The sequence below is a fragment of the Cyprinodon tularosa genome, unplaced genomic scaffold (genome assembly GCF_016077235.1).
Source record: "Cyprinodon tularosa strain WSP-4 unplaced genomic scaffold, ASM1607723v1 ctg189, whole genome shotgun sequence".
NCBI lineage: Eukaryota > Metazoa > Chordata > Actinopteri > Cyprinodontiformes > Cyprinodontidae > Cyprinodon > Cyprinodon tularosa.
The window spans coordinates 118,567-144,980 of NW_024038669.1; the positions used below are offsets into that span (position 1 = coordinate 118,567).

At 38.5% G+C, this 26,414-nt stretch overlaps 2 protein-coding genes across 2 annotated transcripts in view; both read right to left on the reverse strand.

The window, feature by feature from the left end:
- The window catches only part of serinc5 (serine incorporator 5), a 26,645-nt gene extending 17,971 nt beyond the window's left edge, over positions 1-8,674 (reverse strand). The window contains exon 1 of the mRNA XM_038282887.1: positions 8,465-8,674. Within this exon, the coding sequence (XP_038138815.1) occupies positions 8,465-8,491 (27 nt within the window). The 5' untranslated portion in view covers positions 8,492-8,674. The remainder of the gene's footprint in view (positions 1-8,464) is intronic.
- A 5,980-nt stretch (positions 8,675-14,654) lies between these two features.
- On the reverse strand, positions 14,655-25,120 carry cdk7 (cyclin-dependent kinase 7). The gene is made up of 12 exons (XM_038282863.1): positions 24,969-25,120; positions 24,737-24,796; positions 24,621-24,654; positions 24,477-24,544; positions 24,322-24,390; positions 20,156-20,266; positions 19,939-20,057; positions 17,533-17,632; positions 17,358-17,444; positions 17,137-17,286; positions 15,525-15,663; positions 14,655-14,999 (listed from the first exon to the last, which is right to left on the reverse strand). Exons 1-12 carry the CDS (start codon positions 25,032-25,034, stop codon positions 14,971-14,973), a joined length of 1,032 nt encoding a protein of 343 aa, XP_038138791.1. The 5' UTR covers positions 25,035-25,120; the 3' UTR covers positions 14,655-14,970.
- Positions 25,121-26,414: the final 1,294 nt, after the last annotated feature.

Below are 26,414 nucleotides of genomic sequence, written 5' to 3' on the forward strand. Positions count from 1 at the left end.
TTAGGTGAGATAACAAAATAAAGGATGTCCGCCATTATTGTCATCCTTCACTGCTATAATTTTTAAAAGCCTTTGACTTGACTTATATATACTATATTTCTAGACAAAAGCAGAACAATTCTATTTAAATGTTTAGGTTTATATTATACCGAGGCATCAAACATCAAGCAAAGGAAAATATTTTTCATTTATACCATATTTAGGGACAATAATGTCAACAAAACACATAGTTTGGGCTCTAAAGACAAAGTATCTTTGTAATATTTGGTTCACGCTGTTGTGCTAATGATACACTGGCCGGCCGATTAATAAATGTATTCATCATACATGGCTTATGATCGTGTGGACTGCATGCATTGCCGTTCCCTCCATTTGTTATCTATTGTTAAGGTTTTAGTTTAATTTGCTGATAGATCTATTTCATGTTTAAATTGAGACTTTTATGTTATTATTTTTGGAAATTCTAGTAGGTGAAAGAGGGAAGAAAAGTGAGATTTACTCCAATCAGTTAGAATGATGTCAAAATAATCAGCATTGATATCAGACTTTAAAAAAAAAAAAAAAAAAACTGTATTGGTCGATCTCCAGTTACCTTGCAAGCAAGAGGACTTGTTGCAAAATGTGTGAATACACAAACTCTCAAAAATACATCTTACCAGGAGCCAGCATATGCCTTTGCCTTGATCCAGAAAAGTTTCGGATGAAATGCAGTGATGTGAATGTCAACTCGTTAACCAGAGGGGGAATGCTAAGGCAAAACAAACATGGCTGCACCAGTTTTAGCTGAATTACGCTCCATTTCTATTTGAAATTGGGAAAAAGAACGCAATGTTTGCTTTTGTGGATGGGAAGATGGGTGATCGTTCCCCCGACCAGATTTGGTAAGAGTTTGATTTATCAGTTAACTCCACTAGCTGTGGCTGTGATTGGTTAAAAGCCAGACATGGGAAGTAGGAACCCAATCAGCTTGAAGTATTGTACTGAATTTCCCTCCTTTTTGTGAACACTTTCTACAATTTGAATTGTACACGTTCTCAATGGCTTATGCCAGGTTAGATATCTAGTTGTAACTAATAAAAACAGAGAAAAAATATTTTTTTAATTCATCTTACATAAAAAACATGAATTATTTATTATCAACGAATGTAAGAACAGTATTTTTTTTAGAACAGTTTTAGTATAACCTTCACCATTCTGGTTAATCAGAGAAAATAATCCACACATAGCACATTATTAAACCCACTTCTTCACTTTTGTTGGTGACCTGGCATCAGCCCCTCTTGTCTCTGAACAGGATTATGTGAGAACAGAAGAGGGAAGGATGACTGAATAAAGTTCAGCCTCGATTCTACGCTTGTGCCTCCTGGTCGCCATTTGCATACGCTCAGCTGAACAGGCTCAGCTGTCCCTTTAGTCTCTGCTGCAGACACACGTCTCTCTCTCAATGAGCGATTAATTACCAACAAAAAGCTGCGTGTAAATAGAAAAGAAACTGAACAACTTAGCATCTGATCTTGTTTAGATTTCGTTAGTTAGGGGGTGTTTCTCCAGCAAATTGCACTCTGCAGAAAACAGCAGACCAAGGAGCAGATCCAAGGAACGGGGAGGGGACCTGGGAATGTCTTGACGAAATTCTTCCACACACAGATGCAGAAAGCGTATCCATAGCAACCCAGGCTGACCTTACCCACTTCACAGGCCACCCACCCCCTGGCCTCCCTCACAGCTAGCGCCACACACCAGTTTAATGACAGGTGGTCGGCCTGTCTGCAATTTAAGCCCCAAACTTAAATATGACAGCAGACTCCCAGCTGTTTGTTACGCTGCTGCAGCCGTCCATACCTAAAACCTTCAGTCAAGAACCCACACAGCACCTTACACGCCTGTCTTCAGTCAAACCAAAGACAGATTCACACAAACCTCAACAGAAGACATTCAGTTTTACAAGAAACACTGCAGACAAACTCTGTTATAACCCTCCCACAATTTAAAGCTCTGTTTTCCTCCCTTCTTCAGAGATCCAAAAACCTCCCTAACTGTGGGATTCAGAGGCTTGTTATCATGTCCTCTGGTTTTTCCTCTGTTGCTCCACTGTTCTCTTAATCTTTATTTTCCACTCTCACTCCCCATTTACTGCCCTGCTGAAATGTGAAGACGCCATTTCACACACAAAGGAGACATTAAGCACCAAGACAAAGTAAAAATAGCTTGGAAAAAATATAACAAAATGTTCACCAAAATGAAGCTTTTCAGAGCAAGTCTGAAAATCCTTTGGTTAAATAAAAACTGGTTAGTAATACAACAGAAGCCATAAAGTCCTAGATACAAAAACCAGGGATATCAGCTCCTTGCAACAATATTTACACGCTTTGAAACGGTTATTTTGTCGAGCTTTAGTCAAACTACAATGATTTTTATTCGAATCTAAGAATATAACTAATTATTACGTAATTGTAACGGAAAATTATTTGAAAATGCCATTTTTCCTTATGTTTTCCTTTATGAATAGAAATCTGAAACGGGGGACTTTTATTTGTATTTAGCCTATTTTACACTGAAAACCTTAAAAAAAAGCCATCTAAATTACTTTAATGACTTTAAAAAGTGGTTTGTTATTCAGAAACCAGAGTCTATTGATTGTTAACTTGGGAGAATAATTTGAAAGAGGTTTTAAGTAGAATCAGGTTATAAAATGATCTCCCAGGCTTTAAGCATTGCAGAAACCTATTGTTCAATCCATCATCTGAGTGTTGCAGAAGTGTAAACCTACCAAGACATGGAATCCACCTAAACTGATGGAGCAAGGAGATCATTAATTATAGAAACAGCCAGAAAGCCTGGGTGACATGGGAGGAGCTGCAGAGATTTATACGTCATTGTGGATAATCAGTCCCAAGGACACAAATGCAAAATTTATGGAAGAGCTGCATAAAGAAAGTGCTGTTAAAAGAAAGCAATGAGAAGTAAAGGCTGTGGTTTCCCACAAAGAAACTTCCACGTGGAAGAAGTGGCTCTGGCAAGATGAGACAAACTGAATTGTTGGGTTTGGATATATAAAACTATGTGTGACTGAAAATTGACACTAAACAGTACTGCTTTCTTCAGCGGGGACAGACCTGATAAGACAACAGCTGGAGGTCAAACACCTGACTCTGGCAGATGTTCACCTTCCCACAGAATTACAAAACTAAAGATACAGCAGGAGCTGCAAACCAATAGACAAAACCAAAGCCCATCCTTAAGATAAAGCCCAAAAACAAATCTAAATCAGAATATGTGCCAGAGACAACCTGAAGACAAACAGCCGGAGGTGCTGTGGGTTCAAGGTCTACACAGTATTGCTTCAGCTCCTCCTGAGTATAGCATATTCAAAAACATTTCTAATAAAACAAACTAAAACTGATGACAACTGCTGTGTTTTCCTCCTGCTCTTCTCTGCCTCATGAACCAGAGGCGTAGCCAGAAAATCCTCATAGGGGTGGCCAGTACATAACCAACGTACATTAAGGGGTGGCCAAAAGGCACCAGAACCTCAGGGTCAATCTACACTATTACAACAGGACTGAGCACAAAATCCATATTTTCTAAATAAAGACAAACTGTAAGTTCCTGCAGCCTTTGCTAACAAATAGACGGACATATTTAAACATTTATGCTGTCAAAATAAAAGGTATAGTGGACGAAATTCTTTCAGGTTTGAGTTCTGGGGCGAACATGTTTTACATTGTCATTACCTACTTTTATCAATAATCATTCTGCAAAAAAATTATAATTCAATCTACTAATATCCACAGTTAATTAATTTTGAAGTTATTAAAGTAGTTTTTTATCTGTGATTTCACTGAAGACTCCTAGATGACTTACAGAGGCACTTAATTTTATCTTTTTCCAAAAAATTTCAAAATTTAGTTCTGAAAAGAGCATAAATTCTCTATATATCATCTTTCATGTTTGTATATTGATGTGCATAATTAACCACAATGTTTCTGTTGTCAAGTAGTTGTTAATATATGAAAATTTTTTATGTTTAATAAGTCTGAACATTCCCCTTCAGGGTATAACTGCTGGCACCGCCTATATTAGAGGGGAAATAATGGTAGGGGTGGCCACAAGGGTGGTCAGTGATTGGCTAAGGGTGGCCATGGCCACCCCTGGCACTCCATCTAACTCCACCCCTGTTATGAACCTGTAGCAATAAAAAAAAAATGCATTGCTTGGCCTACAACAGACGTCTACAACAGCTTACCTCATTCAAACCCAAAAGGGTTAGGCTGTGTAGGAAGCCATAGGTAAATAAAAGGAAGAAAAAAAAATCACTTCTGCAAGGCAAACAGGCCTATGACAAATTTAGGTCAGCAACTGTCCGCACTGCTAGGGAGGAGGAGAACATTTTGGAAAACCTGGAGGAAGACCTTCAGCAGGAAGCCATGGAGTTAATCTAAACAGGTGAAGTCAAAGACGCATTATTATTAAAAAAAAACAAAAAAACATGGCTTTAGAAACAGACGTGAGTCACACCTAATGTGAGCTCCGTCTAAAGCAGAAGCAAAGAGTAGAGACTGCAGCTTAACAATGGAAGCGTTTTTTGATCTCATTGTGGAGTCACATTTAGAGCACAATAAACTATGATTATCCATCCTGTGGTGCAGCCTTGGCTAATGCCTGAAAATGTCCATTATCATTTACAGTAAGCTGGTCATAATGAATCATCCCAGACCTAAACTGCCCAACAAACCTCTCCTCTCAAATTACACCAATGCTCCGTGGCCAAGGCCGTCACAGGAAACCAGCAGGAAGAAAAAAGTGACTCTAGGCCAAACAAAACCAGCTCTAACATACGACTTCATTACTGTGAAGGAAGCCCCTCTATTGTCTATATAGCTAGGCAGCTGTATACACACAGCAAACATGTATCAGTGCTCTGTTTAACTATACACAAAGAAGGATCTTTGCTTCTCTCTCTGCAAGCAGATGCCCTGGATACAACCAACAGACAGGAGCCTTTGGGTTTTTAGAGTGAAAACAGCTGAACAAGGAGTCGTCACAGCGGAGGAAAAGCTGAGGGAGGTGATCGAGAAATTTCACCACGCAAAACACTTTCAACAAAGGAAACCGACTGAACAACAGGAAACAAGACAGCATGAGATCAACAGATACTGAAACGTCCAGGTTGTGTTTACCCTCCTTCACGAGCCAGTTTCCCTTCCAAGGGGAATATTTTTAACAGTCTACGGTTTAGAAAGGAACAAATCAGTCAGTTATAGCTGGTATTTCACAATGTTGCATCAGGGCCTTTGCTCTTGCACACTAATATGACTATCACATATAGTGCCAAGATCTGACCATGGGCTGACATGCTAATTTCACCTTAGAAACCCTAAAAAACATATCAATTATTCCTCTCCATCTGCCTGTATTGAACTTTAAATAAACCTTTATTACCCTTTGAAAAGGTCATATGTTTTGATCTATTCAAATGCATATAATTACCAATAAGGAAAACCAAATGTAGATAAAATAATTATCATATTTCTATTATAACTATATGCATATGCTTTCAGAACCAGAGAAATTCAGCAGAGATGTGGACATAAGCTAGAACTTTATGATTAAGAGTACAAAGCAAAGACGATGGGATAAAATATATCAAAGACATCTACATAACTTTGTGACCACTTACACAACTTTGGACTAGTTAAAGCTTTTACCCATGAGTCCTTTCAACACTCCAGCATATAGAAGATTCCTGATCTCAGCGAGAAATGAAAAGATCTCCATCCACACTCTGAATGTAACCCAACCAGCTTTTTGTGATTTCCACCTTCCAGCTTTAACAGACCACACATCAGGCTGGGCCTCTCCAAACTTCAAGTGTGGCACATAAACATGGAGAAAAGTTAATTAGAAGTACAAACATATGATGATGGACTAAATGTGCTGTCTGCGGCAGGGATTAGCACACCGCCTGTTCCGAAACTCCACCAATCTTATTTGTTTGCCCTTTATTTTCTCCTAATCCTGCCCTTTTTTCATCATCATGGCTCTTTGAAAGGCACAGGAAATGGAGGCTACCCCCCCTTAGATGAGGGCTGTGCATGTGTAATTAAATTCTAGCCCAGACCAACTCAGCAGCAGCAGAGACCCTCGGGTCAATATCAGCCTGGTAGTAAAGAGAAAGACACTTAGCACTAAAGAAAAACACTCAGGCTTGTTATAAACATCAGCTGCTTATCCTTTAAATTTTTTTCTCACACTGCAGGATACTTCATATAATATGGACACAATGCAACAACCATTAACGTTAATTCAATTGCAAATTAGAGCTGCAACATATATCAACTCGCTGACCACAATGCAATACCACACTCATGGAGGACTGATAGGATGATATATTGGGATGTGTATTTCAATTTCCATTTAGAAATGCTCTGCATGCAAGTAATACATTTGTCCAGTTGGATAAGCTTTTTCCTGCTTTGAATTCCCAACAGACTTCAGGGGACAAGACGATTAAAAACCACAGAGAGTAATGGAGACACAGTGAGGACTGTAAAAAGGGAGCAAGGAAAATGTGCAGTGAGATAACTCCAGTACTGTCATTGTAATTCTCAAATAAGACATAAATTGACCTGAATGTTGTGGCCTATCTCCGATATCAGCTCTGAGCTACCCATTCAAATTTGGCTTATTTTGATGTCTTTGCAACAGCTTTCATATTCTAAAGCTTTTAGCCTTCCTGTCATTATCATTCATTAATTATTTAAAACAATTTTTTTTTCTCTCAGATAAAATAAAGCAACATTTCCTAAAGGCTGCCTAAACTGAGCAATCAAGAGCAGCTATCCTGTCCTGTTTTTTAGATCGGATATTTTCTAAGGGGAACTGTTGGTAATTATGATAGAAGTGGAAATAAAAAAAAATAATTAAAAAGTCTTCTTTGCAACAACTCCCCTAAAAATGAAAAAGGCAAATATATATCTATATAGTTCTGATTTTCCAACCAGCTGAACACTGGGCTAGATCTACTGAGGGGAAAATCTGGATCAGCAGCGCACTTTTCCCTCCAACAATAATATCGCCGTAGCATACTTCTCTTACATTATTTAATTCATGCAAGATTCATGTTTGAGAAAACCTTTGCAATAAAAGGGCATGCAAACCTGTAAAGTAGTAAAAAAAAAAAAATTTACCGTTTCCAATAGTCATGATCTCACAAAAAACGCTGATAAACATATTTCCAAAGTTCATTTTAGAACAAAGAAATATTTATTCAAGCTAAATTAAAAGTGCTATCTACAACAAGGGTGTCCAAAGTGTATTCCCTACTTCCTAATTCCCAAATTAAGATAATCAGAGTTCAGAAAATCCTCTTAATCAGCCTTTATAAAGAACTGGGTAAACCGATGCAGGGAAACATCTAAAAGAAGCAGGACACTGTCCCAAAAAACAGATTCTGATTCTACCTAGATTGGCTCTGATCTGCAAATTGTTTTGATAAAATGCATCGAAACAAAAATAGCTCAAAAAGTTTACACAATGCTTTGAACATTTTCTCAGTGTGTTTCCTGGATGGGGCCGCCTTTTCCAGCTGCTTTTTGTATCTCTGCTTCTGTCTCCTTAAACTCCAGTCGGCCTCGGCAGATGGCCGCTCACACTGAGCCTGGTTCTGCTGGAGATTTCTTCCTGTTAAAAGGGAGTTTTTCCTCTCCACTGTCGCTACAAGCATGCTAAGTTTGAGGGATTGCATCCCAGTCAATTAGTCAATCTGGTGAACTGTAAAGTGCCTTGAGATGACATGTGTTATTCAGAATCAGAATTATATTCCGATGTCTAGTTGTGAATAATCTACTAATTCCTTCATTTGACTTCAACCAATAATCCAGCTCATATTTTCCCTCATTTCTTATCCTTTAAAAAAACCTACAAATTCAGTTAAATCATTCACATTTTAAATAAAGCCAGTGCCAACAATCACTACATCTCTAAATAAATTAACCTGTTGATATTTACATTCGTCATATTTCTAACTGTCCATTTTATAGTAAGTTAACAACATAAACATAACAAGCCAGAAGCTTCCATTTTTGTTTACAAAAGATAGCAAAAATAGAGTCAAAACTAAGAAGTTTATCAGTGAGGGAAAATTAAATCACTTCAATAGTTTATACTAAATAAATGGGAAGCTTTGAAAAGAGCTCCAGTCTAGCTGCTATAGATCTAGCTTGTGGTTTAGCTAGCATTGCCTCGGCTCGCTTTGTCTTCTTCCCACAGTGACGTTATTCACTGGATTGTGTTTGAGGACAACTGATGGGTCAAACTGTTCACGAGACATGTACAAAAAAACACAAATTAGCCTCTCTAGCTAGAGTCGAATGAAGCTGCTGTGAAGAGCAGACAGAGCGCTTGGTTGAAGCGTTTCTCCTGGTCGCACAGAGAGGACAGCAGTCCGCCTTTTGTTCCCCACCTGTGAAACGCAGCATGGAGTACTCATCCTGCTCCGATAGGTGACTTGATTCCGCTCCGGGGTGACAAACGGTGGCCGTTTTCCTCCTCTTCAACATGAAACCATCAGCGGCAGACGAGGAGCAAGGCGTCTGTTCTACTCTAACTGCTGGTTCTCCGCCAGCCTGGCTGCCTGACCAGAGGCTCTGTTCCTCCTCCTCCTCCTGTCTCCTCCCACTGTACACAAAGGCGCTCTGCCTCTGACACGCTGACAACATCAAGAGGCGGCTGAACCCTCACCACAAAGGAGACACTATTTGAAGTGGTTCATTTAAAACCTGTTCAACCTAAATCAGAACCAATAGTGACCCATTTTTTACTCATTAATTTACTTTTTCTATTTTTTTTTTTTTGTATAAATTATAGATTTTTTTGTCAATGATAAGTTTTATGTGACCTTTTGACAGGGGCCGGGCTAGATGGGGGGCCAGGGGTGTCCCCCTACCATTTCCCCCACTCTAAAGGGCTGGTTGTACTCCCTACAGTGTGTCGCAGTGAGCTTGACGCAGACATTTCTGATTTATGCTCAATTCGCTGTGGGTCTAGATACGGCCGAGGCGGGGAGGAACGGGGGCCAAGTTTGTCCGACAACAGAGGGACATGACTGTGAAAAAGAGCTGGGATCCAGGTGGAAAAAGTGTCCCAGCGTTTTCGTGCACTTCGCTCTTCTAGCTGGTCCAACTTCACGATAGAGCTCTGCACTCCCGCGGGACCCAACGCAAAGCATTGCGGAGCGGGACAAATATTGAAAGCTCATTGCAGGTGCGGGCGGGAGGGAGAGCGCAAAGTGTGGTAGCGGGCAGGAGCGGTGATAAGCGGCAGTTCCGCGAACTAAAAACGTGTTTTAAAATGTAAAATAAAGTCATAAATTATCACTGTATGTCTATCATATATATACATCACAATGTGCTGGATATTGCAGCTCATGCCACCTAACGTGTGTCATGCACTATGCGGGGAAGAATCGGCCAGTAATGTGTTTAGCTAAGCACAGCGTGTTTAATTCCTCAAACTAATGACACGAATTGCCTTAAGCAGTAAGCGAACGTCGGAATCATGCGGGAATTGCAGGCGGGAGCGGGACAAATTATTACAGGTGCAGGCGGGAGCAGGACTGAAAATCATAATTCTTTGCGGGAGCGGGACTGGAAAATCTGTCCCACGCAGGCCTCTACTTCAAGAGTCGTTTTCCGCAATTGCGGTCATAAAACCAAAACAAGCTGGCTGCCGGTTGTTCACTGTGACACCTACGACACCTAAGCAGACGACCTGGTTTCGAAGTATAAATCAGCCTTAAAGGAATAGTACACCCAAAACATGATTAGCCTTCATTTTCTACTCACCTCCATGCTGAACAACACTCTGGAGTACTTTTTTGATATCTCAAATGCATCTGGAGATCTGGGAGGCTTCTTGCTGTCTGCTGACATTCAAATAATGGAGGTCTATGGTGCCCGAGGCAGAAAGGTCCATAAAAGTCCACAAAAAACGTTTCAATATTCCTCCATACTGCTCGTCCAATGTATTCCAAGTTTCCTGAGTGGGTAGCATCCAGAATTTACTCGAAACGAAGTCATTTAGAATGTTTTTAGAGCATAAACAGTAGTGTATAGGATTTCCTGAAAGCGTGCACATGCGCGATCACGACGCTACGGAAGCCGGCAGACCAAACCAGATGAAAGTGCGCATTCAGCGTCTGCTCTTCCAATAATGCAAGCGTAGAAGAAGAAATGTGCCGTTTACCTGTGCAAAGAAAGAAACAACGAAAGAAAAATGTCTGAGGACTTCAGTGTTGAGGAAGAGCATGAGTTCTTTGCCGAGCTGAATGCGCTGGTTTGGTCTGCCGGCTTACGTAGCGTCGTGATCGCGCATGTGCGCGCTTTCAGGAAATCCTATACACTACTGTTTATGCTCTAAAAACATTCTAAATGACTTCGTTTCGAGTAAATTCTGGATGCTACCCACTCAGGACACTTGGAATACATTGGACGAGCAGTATGGAGGAATATTGAAACGTTTTTTGTGGACTTTTATGGACCTTTCTGCCTCGGGCGCTGGGCACCTCCATTATTTGAATGTCAGCAGACAGCAAGAAGCCTCCCAGATCTCCAGATGCATTTGAGATATCAAAAAAGTACTCCAGAGTGTTGTTCAGCATGGGGGTGAGTAGAAAATGAAGGCTAATCATGTTTTGGGTGTACTATTCCTTTAAGGCTACGTTCACACTGCAGGCCTTGATGCTCAATTCCGATTTTTTGTGAAATCCGATGTTTTTTTTTGCGTTGCAGATCAAATTTCCAAATTTATGCGACTTGTATGTGATCTCCTATGTAAACTGCATTCATACAGCTTAAGTGTCCCGGATGCGCAGTAGAGGACGGAATGATGTCACAAGCCAGCGTGCTTCGTGTTTATAGAACTAAAAACGTATGTACCGCTGCAGTGCATCTAGAGATCGTTCCAAACCTTAAAATCTCAATCTTTTCAAGATGGTTAAAAAAAATTCTGCTCTCCGCATCATCATCCGCCATGGTGTTTGTTTTTCTTGCCGCTTCTGTGTAGCAAGAAGCAGAATAGTGACCTATGTCGGTTGCTAATGGCGTTCAGGTCGGATGAATGCGACCTGATCGTTCACACACAGGTCGCATTTCAAAAGATCTGATTCGTATCGGATTCAGGAGCAAATAGCCAAGTGGCCTGGGTCGTATTGGGAAAAAATCAGATCTGTGTTGTTCAGACTGCCATGAAAAGATCAGATCCAGGTCACATACGGGCAAAAAAATCGGATTTAGGTCACTTCAGGCAGCTGTGTGAACGTAGCCTAATACAGATGGTGGCAGCAGTACTGTAATACTCTCAAGTGGAATATTCAAAACATAAATTTTTTTATGTTTAATTATGCGTATTAATATACTAACATCAAAGATGATAAATACAGAATTCATGCTCTTTTCAGAAGTAGATGTTGTGTTTTCTGGGGTAAAGAGAAAATGTGTCTCTGCACGTCATTTGGGAGTCTCCAGTGAAATCATAGACAAATAACAATTTTAATAAAACCTTATCAAATCATCAATTTATGTAGATATTACTGCTTGTAAATATCAATTTTATGCAGAATGTTTATTGATACAAGTAGGTAAGTAATGACGATGGAAAAGATTTACGCCCCAGATCTCAAAACTGAAAGAATTTCTCCACTATACCTTTTATTTAGAAAGCACGGATGTTTGAATATATGTGTCTACTTGTTAGCAAATGCTTTAGGAAAGTGTAGTTTGTCTTTATTTAGAAATTGTGGTTGTTTTGCTTGTTAATTTTCCTTTTGACCGCTGAGACCATATCATCATGTAACCTGCGTTTTCTCTCTGCATGCAAAGCTTCTCTCTGGGTACTCCAGCTCCCCTCCACACTCCAAAAACATGAATATTTGGTTAATTGCATGTGTGGCTGTTTGTACTGTTTGTCTCTGTTGAGGTGTAAAGGATGGGTGTAACAGCCCTCTGCGGCCACGCTGCAAGAGGAATAGACAATGCATGAATGTCTGAATAAATCATATTTAAAAGGGGTGTAAGATACAGATCTAGTCATATTTATTTAATTAAAGTTGAGTTAACAGAAATATAAAAGTGGTTTGTCACTCTGTGGGCAGTAAATCTATAGTTTTATTTTTTTGGTGGGGGGCTTTTTTTGATGATAAAATAAAATGAGATGAATCTGTACATGTATCAAATACAATAACCCAAGTTACAAGGTTTATTTAGCTTTTGCTAATGATAAATGTGTTGGATATCTCATCAGGTGTGAAGGCTACAGCACCTCAGACTGGAAGAAGGTGAGAAGAGTAGTGAGAACAGCAGAGAGGACCATCGGGGCTCCTCTTTCCTCCATTAAAGACATTTCATCCCAGTGCTGGGTGTCCCGAGCCCGTAACATCATCAATGACCGCTCACACCCCCATTAGTGGACTGTTCTCCCTGCTGCAATCTGGGAAGAGGCTTTGAAGCAGATCCAGGACCAGCAGATTCTGTAACAGCTTTTTCCCCACTGCCATCAGACAGCTGAACAGTTGAAAAAACTTCTAAATCAAGTCACAGACTCTGCATCACACTGATAACACCAAACCACAAAGAACTCAATTCAAGAAATGTTTGTTTTTCTACTGCATATTTGCACCATATATATTAATGTTCTGAACTTCCATATCAATGCGTTTTGGACCATGTTTTTCTCCAACGCTGTTTACATTTGATCCCTGCTACACTTTATTAAATGGAAATGTTCATTTCACTGCTAAGCTGCTGCAAATATACTGTCTGAAAGCTGTCCAAAATGAAATTTCGTTTTGTATACACTCTGTGTATACAAAATGACAATAAAAGTTGTCTAAGTTTATCATCCTGTACTGACCTTTCTGGAGGCGACCCCTGATCAAATGCCAACATCAGCATTGTTTGACAAACAGCAGCTAAGGTTTGCAAATAATAGTATAAACTCTAATTCTAGGTCAAACCTAGAAAGGCATTTAGTCTCAGACACCATGTACAATTAAATTAACAGTGAGGAGAAAGGGTCAAATGAAATTATTTGTTTGCTTTTCTTTTGGTTTGTTGGAAGTGTAAATCTCAGGGTCAGTTCTCCTCAATAAAATCATTCGAGAAAACTTTATATATGAACAGTATAAATATTAAAAGGCAAAAGAATCCACAAAATAAAACTTCTCTTCCTCTTGGAAAATAAAACGGTTCAACCCTAAGGAAAGGGAGCACAAGCAGCAGGAAACGGACCGAGGAGACAGTGCTGTATGAGGTGGAGTGGAGTTTCCTGTGTCTCCAGAGCAGAACTAACTGTCTTCCAGTAAATATCGACTTAAAACAAAAGACATGTAAAATTTTTCAATTAATAGAATGGAACACATAAACATTTATAATCAGAGCAAATGTTATTCACCGTATTGCTTCAACTGGATTCACAGTAGAGGAATGGGTGGAGCATAGCTAGTGAGCACAACTTTGATGGAGGAAGAGAAACAATTTTTTTTTTAAAAAGTCCTTAAAACTAAAACGCAAAAGCTGAACAATTTGATAGTATGTTTATTTACTAGATTTGTTGAGGATAATTTCTGCACCTGAAGGCAGACAAAACAGAAATTATTTTCTTCTTTTAAAAATAAGCTGATTAGTCAGTCACTTGGTTTGGATGGGAGTAAATTGATCTCAGATAAAAAAATCTTGGTGTTATTTTTGATCAGGACCTGTCATTTAAATCCCATATCAAAGAGGTTTTGAGAATTTCCTTCTTTCATCTGTGGAATATTGCAAAAATTAGAAATCTCCTGTCCAGAGGTGATGCTGAAAAACTAGTCCATGCATTTGTTACTTCAAGGCTGGACTATTGTAATTCTTTACTATCAGGAAGTCCACAAACTGTAGTTAAAATCCTTCAGCTGATCCAAAATGCTGCAGCCAGAGTTCTGGTGAAAAATAAAAAGAGAGATCATATCCTTCTATCCTAACTTCTCGTCATTGGCTTTCTGTTAAATCAAGAATAGAATTTAAAATCCTCCTTCTCACATATAAACCTTTAAATAGCCAAGCTCCATCTTGTATCAGAGATATGATTGTTCCTTATGTTCCTAACAGTGCACTTTGCTCTCAATATGCAGGTGTATTTCAGTGTAGTCCTGTTTCTCTGACTGACTGGCTAAATGTGCTCTCTTCATCCTCTGACATGGGAGCTAGCTTGGCGCTCGTCTAGCTCGCTGTGTGTTTAATGGGCAGGGCCGCCTGTGGAGCTGGCTTAGTTACTTTTTGCATCTCTGCTTCTTTCTGGGGTTCTCGTTGAAACCCAGTCGGCCTCGACAGATGGCCGCTCACTCTGAACCTGGTTTTGCTGGAGGTTTCTTCTTCTATTAATAGGGAGTTTTCCTCTCCACTGTCGCTACAAACATGCATGGTGTGAAGGATTGCCTTCTAGTCAATAAGTCGATGTAATCAGCTGGTTTTCTTTTCTTTCTTTCTTCTGTTTGCTATTACAAGAAACTCTGATAAGCAGCTCTAATAATTTATATACCATCTGTACAATCTAAAGCACATATTCATAAATAATATGAAATGTTTTATTTGTAGACAGTCAAAAATAAAAAACGTCAAATATCTGATATGCATTCACACCATTTATTGGCAATACATAAAAAAACACAAACATAAAACAGTCATGACATAAAAAAGATTATGTCTGCTTTCTTAAGCAACAAAAAGAAATAGTTCAATGTGCTTTTAGAGTTGATGCATCCGTGTCCGAGTCCAGCAGCACATAGGACGTCCTGAGCTGTCCTACAGGCACAGTCACCACATAAATACTACAGCTCCTACAAAGTCCTAAAGTCAGCCTCATCTGAAAGCGGATTTGTGTTTACATCCAGTGGAGATTCCTGGGAGAAGTCATCCGATAATACCAGGTCTCATCTGGTCAGAAAATTAGCTTTTTCTTCATTACAGCTGAAAAAACAAAAATTTTTATGTCAGAAGAAATACATTCACATCAATTTTCTACATATAGAAAATACCAAACTGAATCTCTGCAAAGTATCCTGCCATAAGTCTTATGACCAGCTCTCTATAATATAGACAACACAACACAGCATGAAGTCAAACCCGAGTATTTTCCAAACCACAGGAGGAGCTGGAAAAAGCTTTGAACCTCCCAGTTACACCAACCCTCTGCTCCACTAAAACAAACCTTCCCACTAAACTGCATGTGCATGTTCTGCTTCAGGATGTTCTACATTTCTAACTTAAGCTGTAATTACAGCCAACACCCACTAAATGTCTGGTTTTAGAGTAAGGGTCCATCAGTGTGTGAACTGTTAAAAATGTAATGGTTTATTAGGTTAAGATTTGAGCTATTTATAAAATTTGAGTCTGGCTTTAAATGAGGAAACACTTAGAAAATGTTAGCTTTGTAGCTAATAATGTTAACTCTGGCTTACAGATGTAAAAATGCAAACATCAGATTTTTTTTACTTGTATCCAAGCCCTCTATTTTCCTCTTGAGTCCGACCGTGTCTTTCTCCCTCAAAGCCTCTAGAGAGGCGTTGGGTCGTGGTAGCTGGGGACCAGGAGTGGGGCCCGGGCGATTACTGAAGTACCTCATCTTCAGAGCCTGGATGGAGAACAAAGGAAAGCACTGTTAACAAGGACTGGTTAAAGACAGCAGCACTTACAAACAGTAGGGCAGATAACCATCCAAAAACATAAAGGATCGTTCTGTCTCAGAAACGTCGTATGATGTACTAATACTTATCAGAGAACCCTGAATCCACTAACGGCAGATGAGTTAGTTCTTAACCTAGGGGCCGCAGTAGATGAAATTCTACCTCTATAGTCTTAAAGTCCTTTGCATTAAGCTACCGGTACATAGTTTTTATTTTTATTTTGAATCAAGTCTCAAATTTAAATCAACACTGCAAAAAATTGAGATCTAAAAAAGTCAATTTATTCATAAAATAAGTGCTTCTTTAAATTGAGCAGCCAACAGCCCTTCAATTGTCAAACCCAAAGAACATTTATACCTCTTGTATTTTCATTTATTTCCAAACTTCCACTTAAAACTTTTACATATTTTAATGGAATTTTATTGTGAAGTATAAGAAGAGACACATTATAAATTATTGCCCTGTATTTTATCCATATTCCCTATTTCTGTTGAAATAAAGCCCCACAGCATGATACTGTCACTACTGTGTTTAGTTGCGATTTTGAGGGAATCTTGGAGATAACATATTTAAGGAAGAGTAGAAGAAATGCCTGGGTGCTGAGCAAAAATAAAGGTTTATAAGGAGAAAACAGTCTTTAAATCTGCATTAAAAAAAAAATACTTTGCAGTTAAACTAGAAGCTAAACACTAAAACTGAAAAATCTGTATCAAATTATTTCTGACTTACTCGAATTGGAAAAATTCACTCTTCTCCTATTAAAGAGGAAATGTTTCCTCACAATCACTTATGTTACTGTTATCCTCCGGCTCACTGCTGAGGTATTTGCCAAATTAAAAAACAACAATGCAGGTAAACATAAGTTAAAATAAGTGCAAAGATTAATAAATGCATACAATCGGGGGTGTTTTTTTATTAAAAAGGCTGGAATATTTGAAAGGGTTAAAACTTCCATGTTATGTTGGATAAGACTCATATAGCAAACTGAGTGAATAATGATTTAAGGAAAAGACACAACTTAAAAAAACAAAAATCTAAGAATTAAAGCTGTATAAAAAATAGAGATACAGAAATTATTTCCCTGTTCAGTTTTTCTGCCCACAAACTCAGGTGGCGTACGAGACATTCTTTAACCTAACCAACTGACCTTTTGACACAGATAATCTGCATTTCATTTTAGGTAAGTCACTTTCTTTTTTTTTGTTTCCTTTAAAATAACCCAGAAACATTAGCAGTCATTTCATAAAGTCACAATGTTCTGCAGCTATAGTTAGAATTTGTATCACATTATTAACACTAATCTAGAAAAATTAGTGGAACAAAGAAAAACCCATCATGTAATTTTAAACAATGACCTTTGTCTTGCCCAACCAATATGTAAACAATAAGAGCTTCTTTGTAAAATACTTTTTTTTTCTTACCTGTGTAGCTGTGGTCCTCGTTAACGGGTTAAAGGTAAAGAGGCCTTGCAGGAGCTCAAGTAAATCGTCTCCAGCAGCACTAAATATGTGCTCCAGAGGGGTACCAGGAAATATCTTGAAGGAAACATAGTCTGGTAGGCTGGTCATCCCCTGCAGAGACATTCCACAGATTAATCTTAAAGGTCACAAATCAAAAATGAACTAAAAGAATAGATACGGACGGGCCACGTCTCTTCTGTGGGAGTCCCGAGAGCTTCAAAGATTTTAGTCAGCTGGTCCAGATCCGAGTCTCCGGCAAGAAATGGTATCTGCAAGATGCAAGAGGGTAACGAGAAGATGGATTGAAATCCTCTGACCTTTTTGTTTTATGAAGTGTATAAAGTGAGGCTTCTCTACCCGAAGAAGTAACTCAGCCAGGATGCATCCCACGGCCCACATGTCGACGCCCACACCATACATTCTGGCACCAAACAGGAGCTCAGGAGAGCGGTACCACCTGGGAAAGAAACCAGTTAGGAAAAACACGAGAGGAGCTTCAACAGGAACAAAATCTAAATCTGAACGTAAAACCCATAGGATGAAACATGGTAGCAGTGGGATTATGCTGTGGGGATGATTTAATCAACATGGGTAGGAAAGCAGGCCAGAACTTAAGAGACTTGATAACAGGCATCAAGCCTTTGAGCCCTGATTACAACAGACACAACTTAACACCTGATCTGAAGGAAAATTGGATTGGATGAAGTTGTGTTGGTTGGATCTCATTAAAAATGTATGGAGCTGGTCAGACTGCCCAGAAGGAGTGTAGCTCTGAAGGAGGTAGACCCTTGGTCTGTTTTGGTCGGCCCTAAGCAGCAATTTGGTGTTTAGTGTCATGACTGACACGAAGAGAGACAATTTGGGAAAGTTAAACACAGCTTTGGGGAAAGTAATAAGTAAAATCTGATTCTCTAGATAGAAAAGCCAGGGTCAAACAAACGGTACGCATATAGCAAGAGGGGCAGAGTTGGTTGAGATACGCGAATAGTAAAACCTTTAAATAAACAGTGTGCTTTACCCACGGTCAGAAAAACAGAAACTAAAATAAAGATCATCTTTGAGCTTCAAAAAAAACTAGTGAAACAAGTGAAAGAACAAGGATGAGGGACACGCACGGTTTATTTCGCTTCAATTTTTATGACATAAAAAATTTAAATGAAGTTTCCTCATTTACATTCAGATAAAGTCATGAACTGCTTCAGAGTCTTTGTTGTGGCTTCATTTTCTTTTCTTTAAAACTAGTTCCTATTTATTTTTTGTATAGATTTTCAGAGCAAGGCTCTCAGGTTGGTCATGACAGCCACACATCTCTGTGACAATGAGTGCAGCTCTGCCTTCTTTAAACTTTACTTTTCCCCCCAAATTTTTTATCATTCGAGCTGTTGAAATGCAGGAATTAGCTTCAATTTGTGATATACCAGGTCAGATGTGAGTCTGCGCAGACAGTGTGACAGAAAAAATAATCTGAATCGGACATACTTGAATAATCCCAGAGGGAAATTACTTTTGTTGCACGCTCCAGATACACACTTAAGGATGCATGCATGCATGCATCAGAGCCCCTACAGTTGGATATACAGTAGTAGCCATTCAAAAATTTCCCACTTTCCTTGATGATTCCTTGGCTGGTCCCCTACAATTCCTTTTTAAACATCAATCATTGAACTAAAATATTCTTCCTATCATGAGTTGTGGACATTAAGAGACTACAGAGTAGCATCATCTCCTAGTCAGACCCTGGCTGGAGTCAGAGTAAAAAATATGCAAGAGGGAGTCACTCCACTGGCTGGAAGGTAGAGGGGATTTTGCTGGCAGTTGGAGGGAAGTGGGCTGGTGCTTTAACAGGGAAGGGCCACTTTGAATGGCTGCTACTGTAAGTGTTGACCCAGCCATTAAATGCTGCATAATACGTGACCTGGGGCAACAGAACGACAACACTTCAGAGGGAAGTGTATTTATGAATGGTCTAGTGAAAGCCCATGTCTAAAAATTGACAAAATCTGTGACAAGATCAAATTGCTGTTTAAAATAATTCTCTCTGCATATATTCAAATATATTATTATGACTGAGTTTGAGGTATTTTTAATGAAAAAGAGGGCAGCAATTTAATTTTTTAAGCATCATCTAGTAGAGACATAAGGTTAAAATAAATATATAGAAGCAGATAAGGTCTCCCAGTTATTAAAGCCACGTATCAAATTCTTTTAAAATAAGAATTAGTAGAGGGCACTACTTTCTGTTCTTCTTTCACTCAAAAGAAGTTTTACATATTTTAATTTGCTCACCACCAGCTCCTCAAGGACAATATAATTACTGTTATAAGAAGCCAAATTAATGTTAACATTAGATCTGAAACAATTAATCGTGATTTTAATTAATTAATCCATTAATCACTAACTGCAGGATAGAGACTCAAACATGCCTTTAGCTGACATAGCAACCCACTTTGAGCAGTAATTACCACTCTCCAAAATGTGTGAATATATATATTTTGTAGTAATTACTTTTTCATTTGTCAATATGCTCTCTCCAGAACTCCTCAAGTGGAAGACTTTTAGCTTCACCTTGTTTAATTCTGTAAAAATCATCTTTAAGGAACATTTTGCTATTCAATAATTATAAATCGAAAAATTATTGGCAGAATAATTGATTAGAAGAATAATCATTAGTTTCAGCCCTATTTAAGAGACATGCTGTTGTCCTAAAATCACATGGATTGAGGAAATATGCTGCGTTGTCTGAATCGGTTCAACATCTCTAACCTGGTAACAACTTGATGCGTGTAGATTCTGTTTGGGCTGCCGAAAGCTTTGGCCAAACCAAAATCGGCCAACTTCAACACTCCGTTCCCGTCTAGCAACAGATTATTAGGCTTCAGATCCTAGCAAAGAAAAAAAAATTTAAATTAAAAACAGCAAACATAAAGAGGATCAATCAATTAATGATATGAATGAATCTGCTGGGTTTAAGTTCTCTTACTCTGTGTAGCACCCAGTGTTGGTGCATGAACTCCAAGCCTTGTAGCGTCATGAGGATGTAGGCTTTAATGTGGGCTGGAGTTAAGACGAGGCTGGTGTCTTTAATGATGACCTACAAATGTAAAAAATGAAAGGCCTTAAATTTAAAGTAAAACTGGACATATGGTGAATGAACAACGGAGCAGAAAGATAAAACCAAAGTAAGGGAAATAAAAAAATAAAGCAGGCCTCCTTGGTTTTTCTTTACATCAACCCTCCTCTACACTTCCATCTGTTCTAAAGTGGCTCGTTATTGCAGCCTGTCATATAATGTCATCAGTGATTAAATATAACAGGATGTGCTTTTAAACTAGTCCATCAGCTTTAGTGGTAGACATGAGACAATCCTCTGCAGCCTCCCCTCTCCTCACTGTGTTCTGCCCACCAGCAGCTAATAGCACTTATGTGCACAACCAGGAGGAGAGTGGTATTGATTTTCTTTAAAGCACGTTTATCTTACGTCATCACTGAACTAAAGTCAAAATGCATTATCAGTTGCTGCCCATCTGGAGCCTTGCATTTGGAGAAAAAAGGCCTAAAAGAGGACTGAAAATACAAAAGGTCTGGAATATTCATGCTTCAGTAATACTTGCAGTCTGTCTTATTATGATTTTTTATTGCTAATCATGAATATGATCTGACCTTACTAACAAGACTCTCCATCTTTATATAATAATGGGAAGACATTGGAGCTGCTTAATTTGCATTAGACACAGAAGTGTATTTACAAAACGTTAGCTTTCAGGTGCTTTTCTTTCCCCTTGATTATTAAAGGGGATATTGTAAAAAAAAATTAAAATAAATGGCCTGATGTACTTTAAAAAATACACAATAAAACAAACTGACTTAAGCCACAAATCGTCAAAGGATCCAAGGAAATCCAGGAGCAAATGAGACCAAGTAATTGACATCTTTCATTTGTAAAAGCCATATCTAAACCTGTGGGACTCTAGAAAAAACATTAAATGGCCAAAACATGGGACATTACCAGGGGAACCCCACATATAATTACTCCACAGTGATGTAAAAGAGGCGCCTGATAGCAGCTATTACTGCTCAGCACAGTTGAACCCATTGTTAGATTATTTTTAACACCTGGCCATATATTTTGGATTTTCTCCTCTTCCCAATAAACACCTTCATGTAACACATAGTGGGCCTCTCCAGGTATATGGACCATGTGCTCCTTCTTTCCCACTCATTGCAGTGCACTGCTGGCAAGCTAGCTGAAATAGAGCTTTAATATTCCCTTGGTTATGAGGAAAATGATGTGAAAATCATCTTTTTATATTTTATCCCCAACATGAAAACAATAAATATTCATTAACTGAAAACTAAAGATATACCCACTATGACTCTTGTTGTGGTAAAGCAGCTTTAAACTACCGTACAGTAGATAAGCTATAAACGGCACTTTTGTTAAGTGCTGGTTGCTTATCTGCCACCTGTCCAAATACAAACAGCACAACAACTCAACGTTCCATAAGAGCACATGATAAGATTGTTTACCATCTTTAAGCCAAGATTAGAATTTAAAAAAAGACACTAATATTAAGTGTAATATCTCAATAACATTACAGAATGTATCAACATTTAATGATATATAACATTCTGGCAGAAACCAATTTTTGTATGTTTTAAACATCTAGATAAATTGATGCTTTTTAAAATTTTTATGTGATAGAAAACATAATATAAAATATGTATATCACATTCCTATGTAATATAAAACATTTTAATTCCTATGTGATATAAAACATTACTTTGATATAAAACATACCATGAAAATCATAAAACAGACCGTTCCTACTCTGAATTTCAGACTTTGTTTCATGTTTTTGTCATCTCTGATGAAGGAAAGATGAACATAAATTCATGTCAAGGTTTCAATATACTTATCCTTGGCATGGACAATAGGCTCCTCTTTTTACACCTATCCAATACATGAGGAAAGCGTAATGTTTTCTCATTTAAACAATCCGATCACTAAAAATTTTAGGAGACATGTTGGGCAGAAGGATAACTGATCATATAGCTCAGTAAGCCAAAGGAATTTTAAATTGTCTAAATGTACAGGTGCTGGTCATAAAATTAGAATATCATGAAAAAGTAGATTGATTTCAGTAATTCCATTTAAAAAGTGAAACTTGTATATTATATTCATACATTACATACAAACTCATATATTTCAGATGTTTATTTTGTTTAATTTTGATGATTACAAATGACAACAAATGAAAATCTCAAATTCATCATATCAGAAAATTAGAATATTGTGAAAAGGTTCAAAATTGATGGCCCCTGGTGCCACACTCTAATCAGCTAATTAACTCAAACCACCTGCAAAAGCCTTTAAATGGTCTTTCAGTCTAGTTCTATAGGCTACACAATCATGGGGAAGACTGCTGACTTGACAGTTGTCCAAAAGACGACCATCGACACCTTGCACAAGGAGGGCAAGACACAAAAGGTCATCGCTAAAGAGGCTGGCTGTTCACAGAGCTCAGTGTCCAAGCACATTAATAGAGAGGCGAAGGGAAGGAAAAGATGTGGTCGAAAAAAGTGTACAAGCAAGAGAGATAACCGCACCCTGGAGAGGATTGTGAAACAAAACCCATTCAAAAATGTGGGGGAGATTCACAAAGAGTGGACTGCAGCTGGGGTGAGTGCTTCAAGAACCACCACACACAGACGTATGAAAGACATGGGTTTCTGCTGTCGCATTCCTTGTGTCAAGCCACTCTTGAACCACAGACAGCGTCAGAAGCGTCTTGCCTGGGCTAAAGAGAAACAGGACTGGACTGCTGGTGAGTGGTCCAAAGTCATGTTCTCTGATGAAAGTAAATTTTGCATTTCCTTTGGAAATCAAGGTCCCAGAGTCTGGAGGAAAAGAAGAGAGGCACTTCATCCACGTTGCTTGAAGTCCAGTGTAAAGTTTCCACAGTCAGTGATGGTTTGGGGTGCCATGTCATCTGCTGGTGTTGGTCCATTGTGTTTTCTGAGGTCCAGGGTCAACGCAGCCACATACCAGGAAGTTTTAGAGCACTTCATGCTTCCTGCAGCTGACCAACTTTTTGGAGATGCAGATTTCATTTTCCAACAGGACTTGGCACCTGCACACAGTGCCAAAGCTACCAGTACCTGGTTGAAGGACCATGGTATCCCTGTTCTTAATTGGCCAGCAAACTCTCCTGACCTTAACCCCATAGAAAATCTATGGGGTATTGTGAAGAAGAAGATGCAATACACCAGACCCAACAATTCAGAAGAGCTAAAAGCCACTATTAGAGCAACCTGGGCTATCATAACACCTGAGCAGTGCCCCAGACTGATCGACTCCATGCCACGCCGCATTGCTGCAGTAATACAGGCCAAAGGAGGCCCAACTAAATACTGAGTGCTGTACATGCTCATACTTTTCATGTTCATACTTTTCAGTTGGCCAACATTTCTATAAATCCTTTGTTTTTATTGGTCTTCAGTAATATTCTAATTTTCTGATATGATGAATTTGAGATTTTCATTTGTCATTTGTAATCATTAAAATTAAACAAAATAAACATCTGAAATATATGAGTTTGTATGTAATGTATGAATATAATATACAAGTTTCACTTTTTAAATGGAATTACTGAAATCAATCTACTTTTTCATGATATTCTAATTTTATGACCAGCACCTGTATTTTATTGTGTGAATATGGGCTTAGGTGCGGGGGATGATTGAATGTAGAGTAAAGCAGGTTGGAGTCCCCCGTCTTTAAATGTAATGTCCTTTATTGTCCCACAATGGGGAAATTCGTTCTCTGCATTTGACCCATCCCCTCGGGGAGCAGTGGGCTGCCATTGTGTGGCCCCCGGGGAGCAATCAGGGGTTTTGATCAGGAACCAGAGTGGAGGCTGTGGGGATCAAACCGCGTACTTGCAACCTTCTCAGAGCGGGAGTCCGTGGGAGTGGAGCTTGAACTCTGGAACCCAAGTGCAACGCCCTAAACCACTAGGACACCACTCCCCTTAAAAGGGGCTATAACAGTCGAGGCCATTTGCCATGTGTTAGTTTTAGAAAAAGACCACGCATATAGAAAAAAAAAGGACTTAAATACGATGAATAAGAAAAGAGAATTCTCACCTCCAGATCTGTTTCCATGAAATCAAACACCAGGCTTATGTTTGATTTGTGTCCAAATGCATCCAACAGCTACAGCACAATGAATTCAAAACAAAATAATTAACATATATAAAATGTGTTAATATTATCAGTTGACATAATAGCAAAAGGTTTACCCCAATGATGTTTGGATGATGCAGCTCCTGAAGCAATTTGATCTCTCTGAGTGCAGTCCTGTTTATACCTGCAAAGATCAAAGCAGTGAAATCACCTGCAGCACGTGGTTAGAATAACAGCAGTTTAAAGGCAGCCATCTTTACCATCTTTAGCCTCTGTTCTGTGGCCCACCTTTATCTGGGGAAGCATCAAAACAAGCCAGATGTTATTAAGCAGAAGCCACTATAAATAAAAGTAAGCTAGAACAGCATTGTTTTACCTTCTTAATTGCAACTATCGTGTCGGTCTGTTTGTCTCTGGCTTTATACACTGTGGCGAACTGTGGAGGACATTAAACATGATCATATATCTGACTGAAAGCAGCAGCAGCAAGGCTTTGTTTACATTAGCAACCAGCTAAAGCTTGTTATCTCCCTACACGTTTCTGGGACTGAGTGAACATGAAAAGCAACATAATTGAGCAATAACGCCTGAACCGATAAATGACCTACCTGACCCTCTCCGAGGAAGTCCAGCTTTTCGTATCGTTTTGCTCTGGTTTTCACATCAAGTGCCATAACTACGGCTAATAACAGTCTCGTTAACGTCTCACCAACTTCCGGTCTTATTAAAGCTCCGCTGCTGCTTTGTTCTACTTCCGGGTCAACTCAGGCTGCTAAAAGTTACCAACTGCGCCATCTGGTGGTTAATTATCTCATATGATCCTGCAGAAATAAATGTTTTACAGCGTTTCCATTTTCTGAAATCTTTTGAATTCACAACTGCACAACAAAAATAGACATGTTTGTAGGAACATGCACAATAATAAAAAAAAAAAAAAAATGAAACAACTATATTTTCATTGTATTTAACGCACATTTTTATGGTTAGGACCTAAATTCACCAACACGACAGAACAGCAATGCTGCTCGTTTGATTTTGGTTTGGTTTATGGAATATTTAACTAAACTTGATTGTTATTTTAATTGTATAAATGATGACATGCTTGCTTGCACTGTGGTGCAGTTTGTAGCACTATTGCTACAATCTTTCTGCATGGAGTTTGCATATTCTCTCTGGGTACTCTGGCTTCCTCCCACTGCCCAAAAACATGACTGTCAGGTTCATTGGCATCTCTACATTATCATTGTGCTTTGGTTTATATTTTTAAGTGTTTTTCAATTCAATTCAATTCAATTCAATTCAATTCAATTCAATTCAATTCATGTTAGTTAAATTATACATTTTTCATCCCTGAAGGGATAATCCACAATTTAAATGCTTGTATAATTTTATTTCTGTCTCTAGAGTATTTACATAGTTTCCTCATTTCGCAAGGGCTGTTTTTGTTATGGTTGATTATAGATATTTCATAATTATAACTTTATTTTCCTGGCATATTTTTTGTAATTGCCGAATTTCATGTGTTCTTTCTAGGGTCTTGTGTTCGTTTTTTTTTTTTTTTTTTACTTGTATAAAAACACTTTTTTAACACTTGGTTGTATTAAGTGTGCTGTGGACTGAAATGCAGATTGATTTATTGACTACCGCATACTAGTCTATAAAAATCGAAGTATGAAAGTTATATACATCGTTCTTGTCTTTTTACTGAACAATCAGAACATGTTAATGCAGAAAAAAATAACTACATAACAGTCTGTCTGAGCATCATTCCTTTGTGTGTTAGAATCTCACAATGTGACTTTTAAGTGAACAAGATTCCCACTCAAAGTACTTCTAACATTACTCCTTTTCTCTTTTAAACTTTTAACAAACTTAAAAAAAAACAAAACAGTATCTTTAAGCTATGAATCGCATTTGTATCATGTATTCGTTTCATTTTTGTAAAATCAATCAATCCTATACTGTAACCCCCCAGCTTCTCTGTCTAGTTGATTGGTGTGGCAGAATTTTAATGTGATAAAACCGTTTTTTTTTTTTCCAAAGGCTACGTCTCT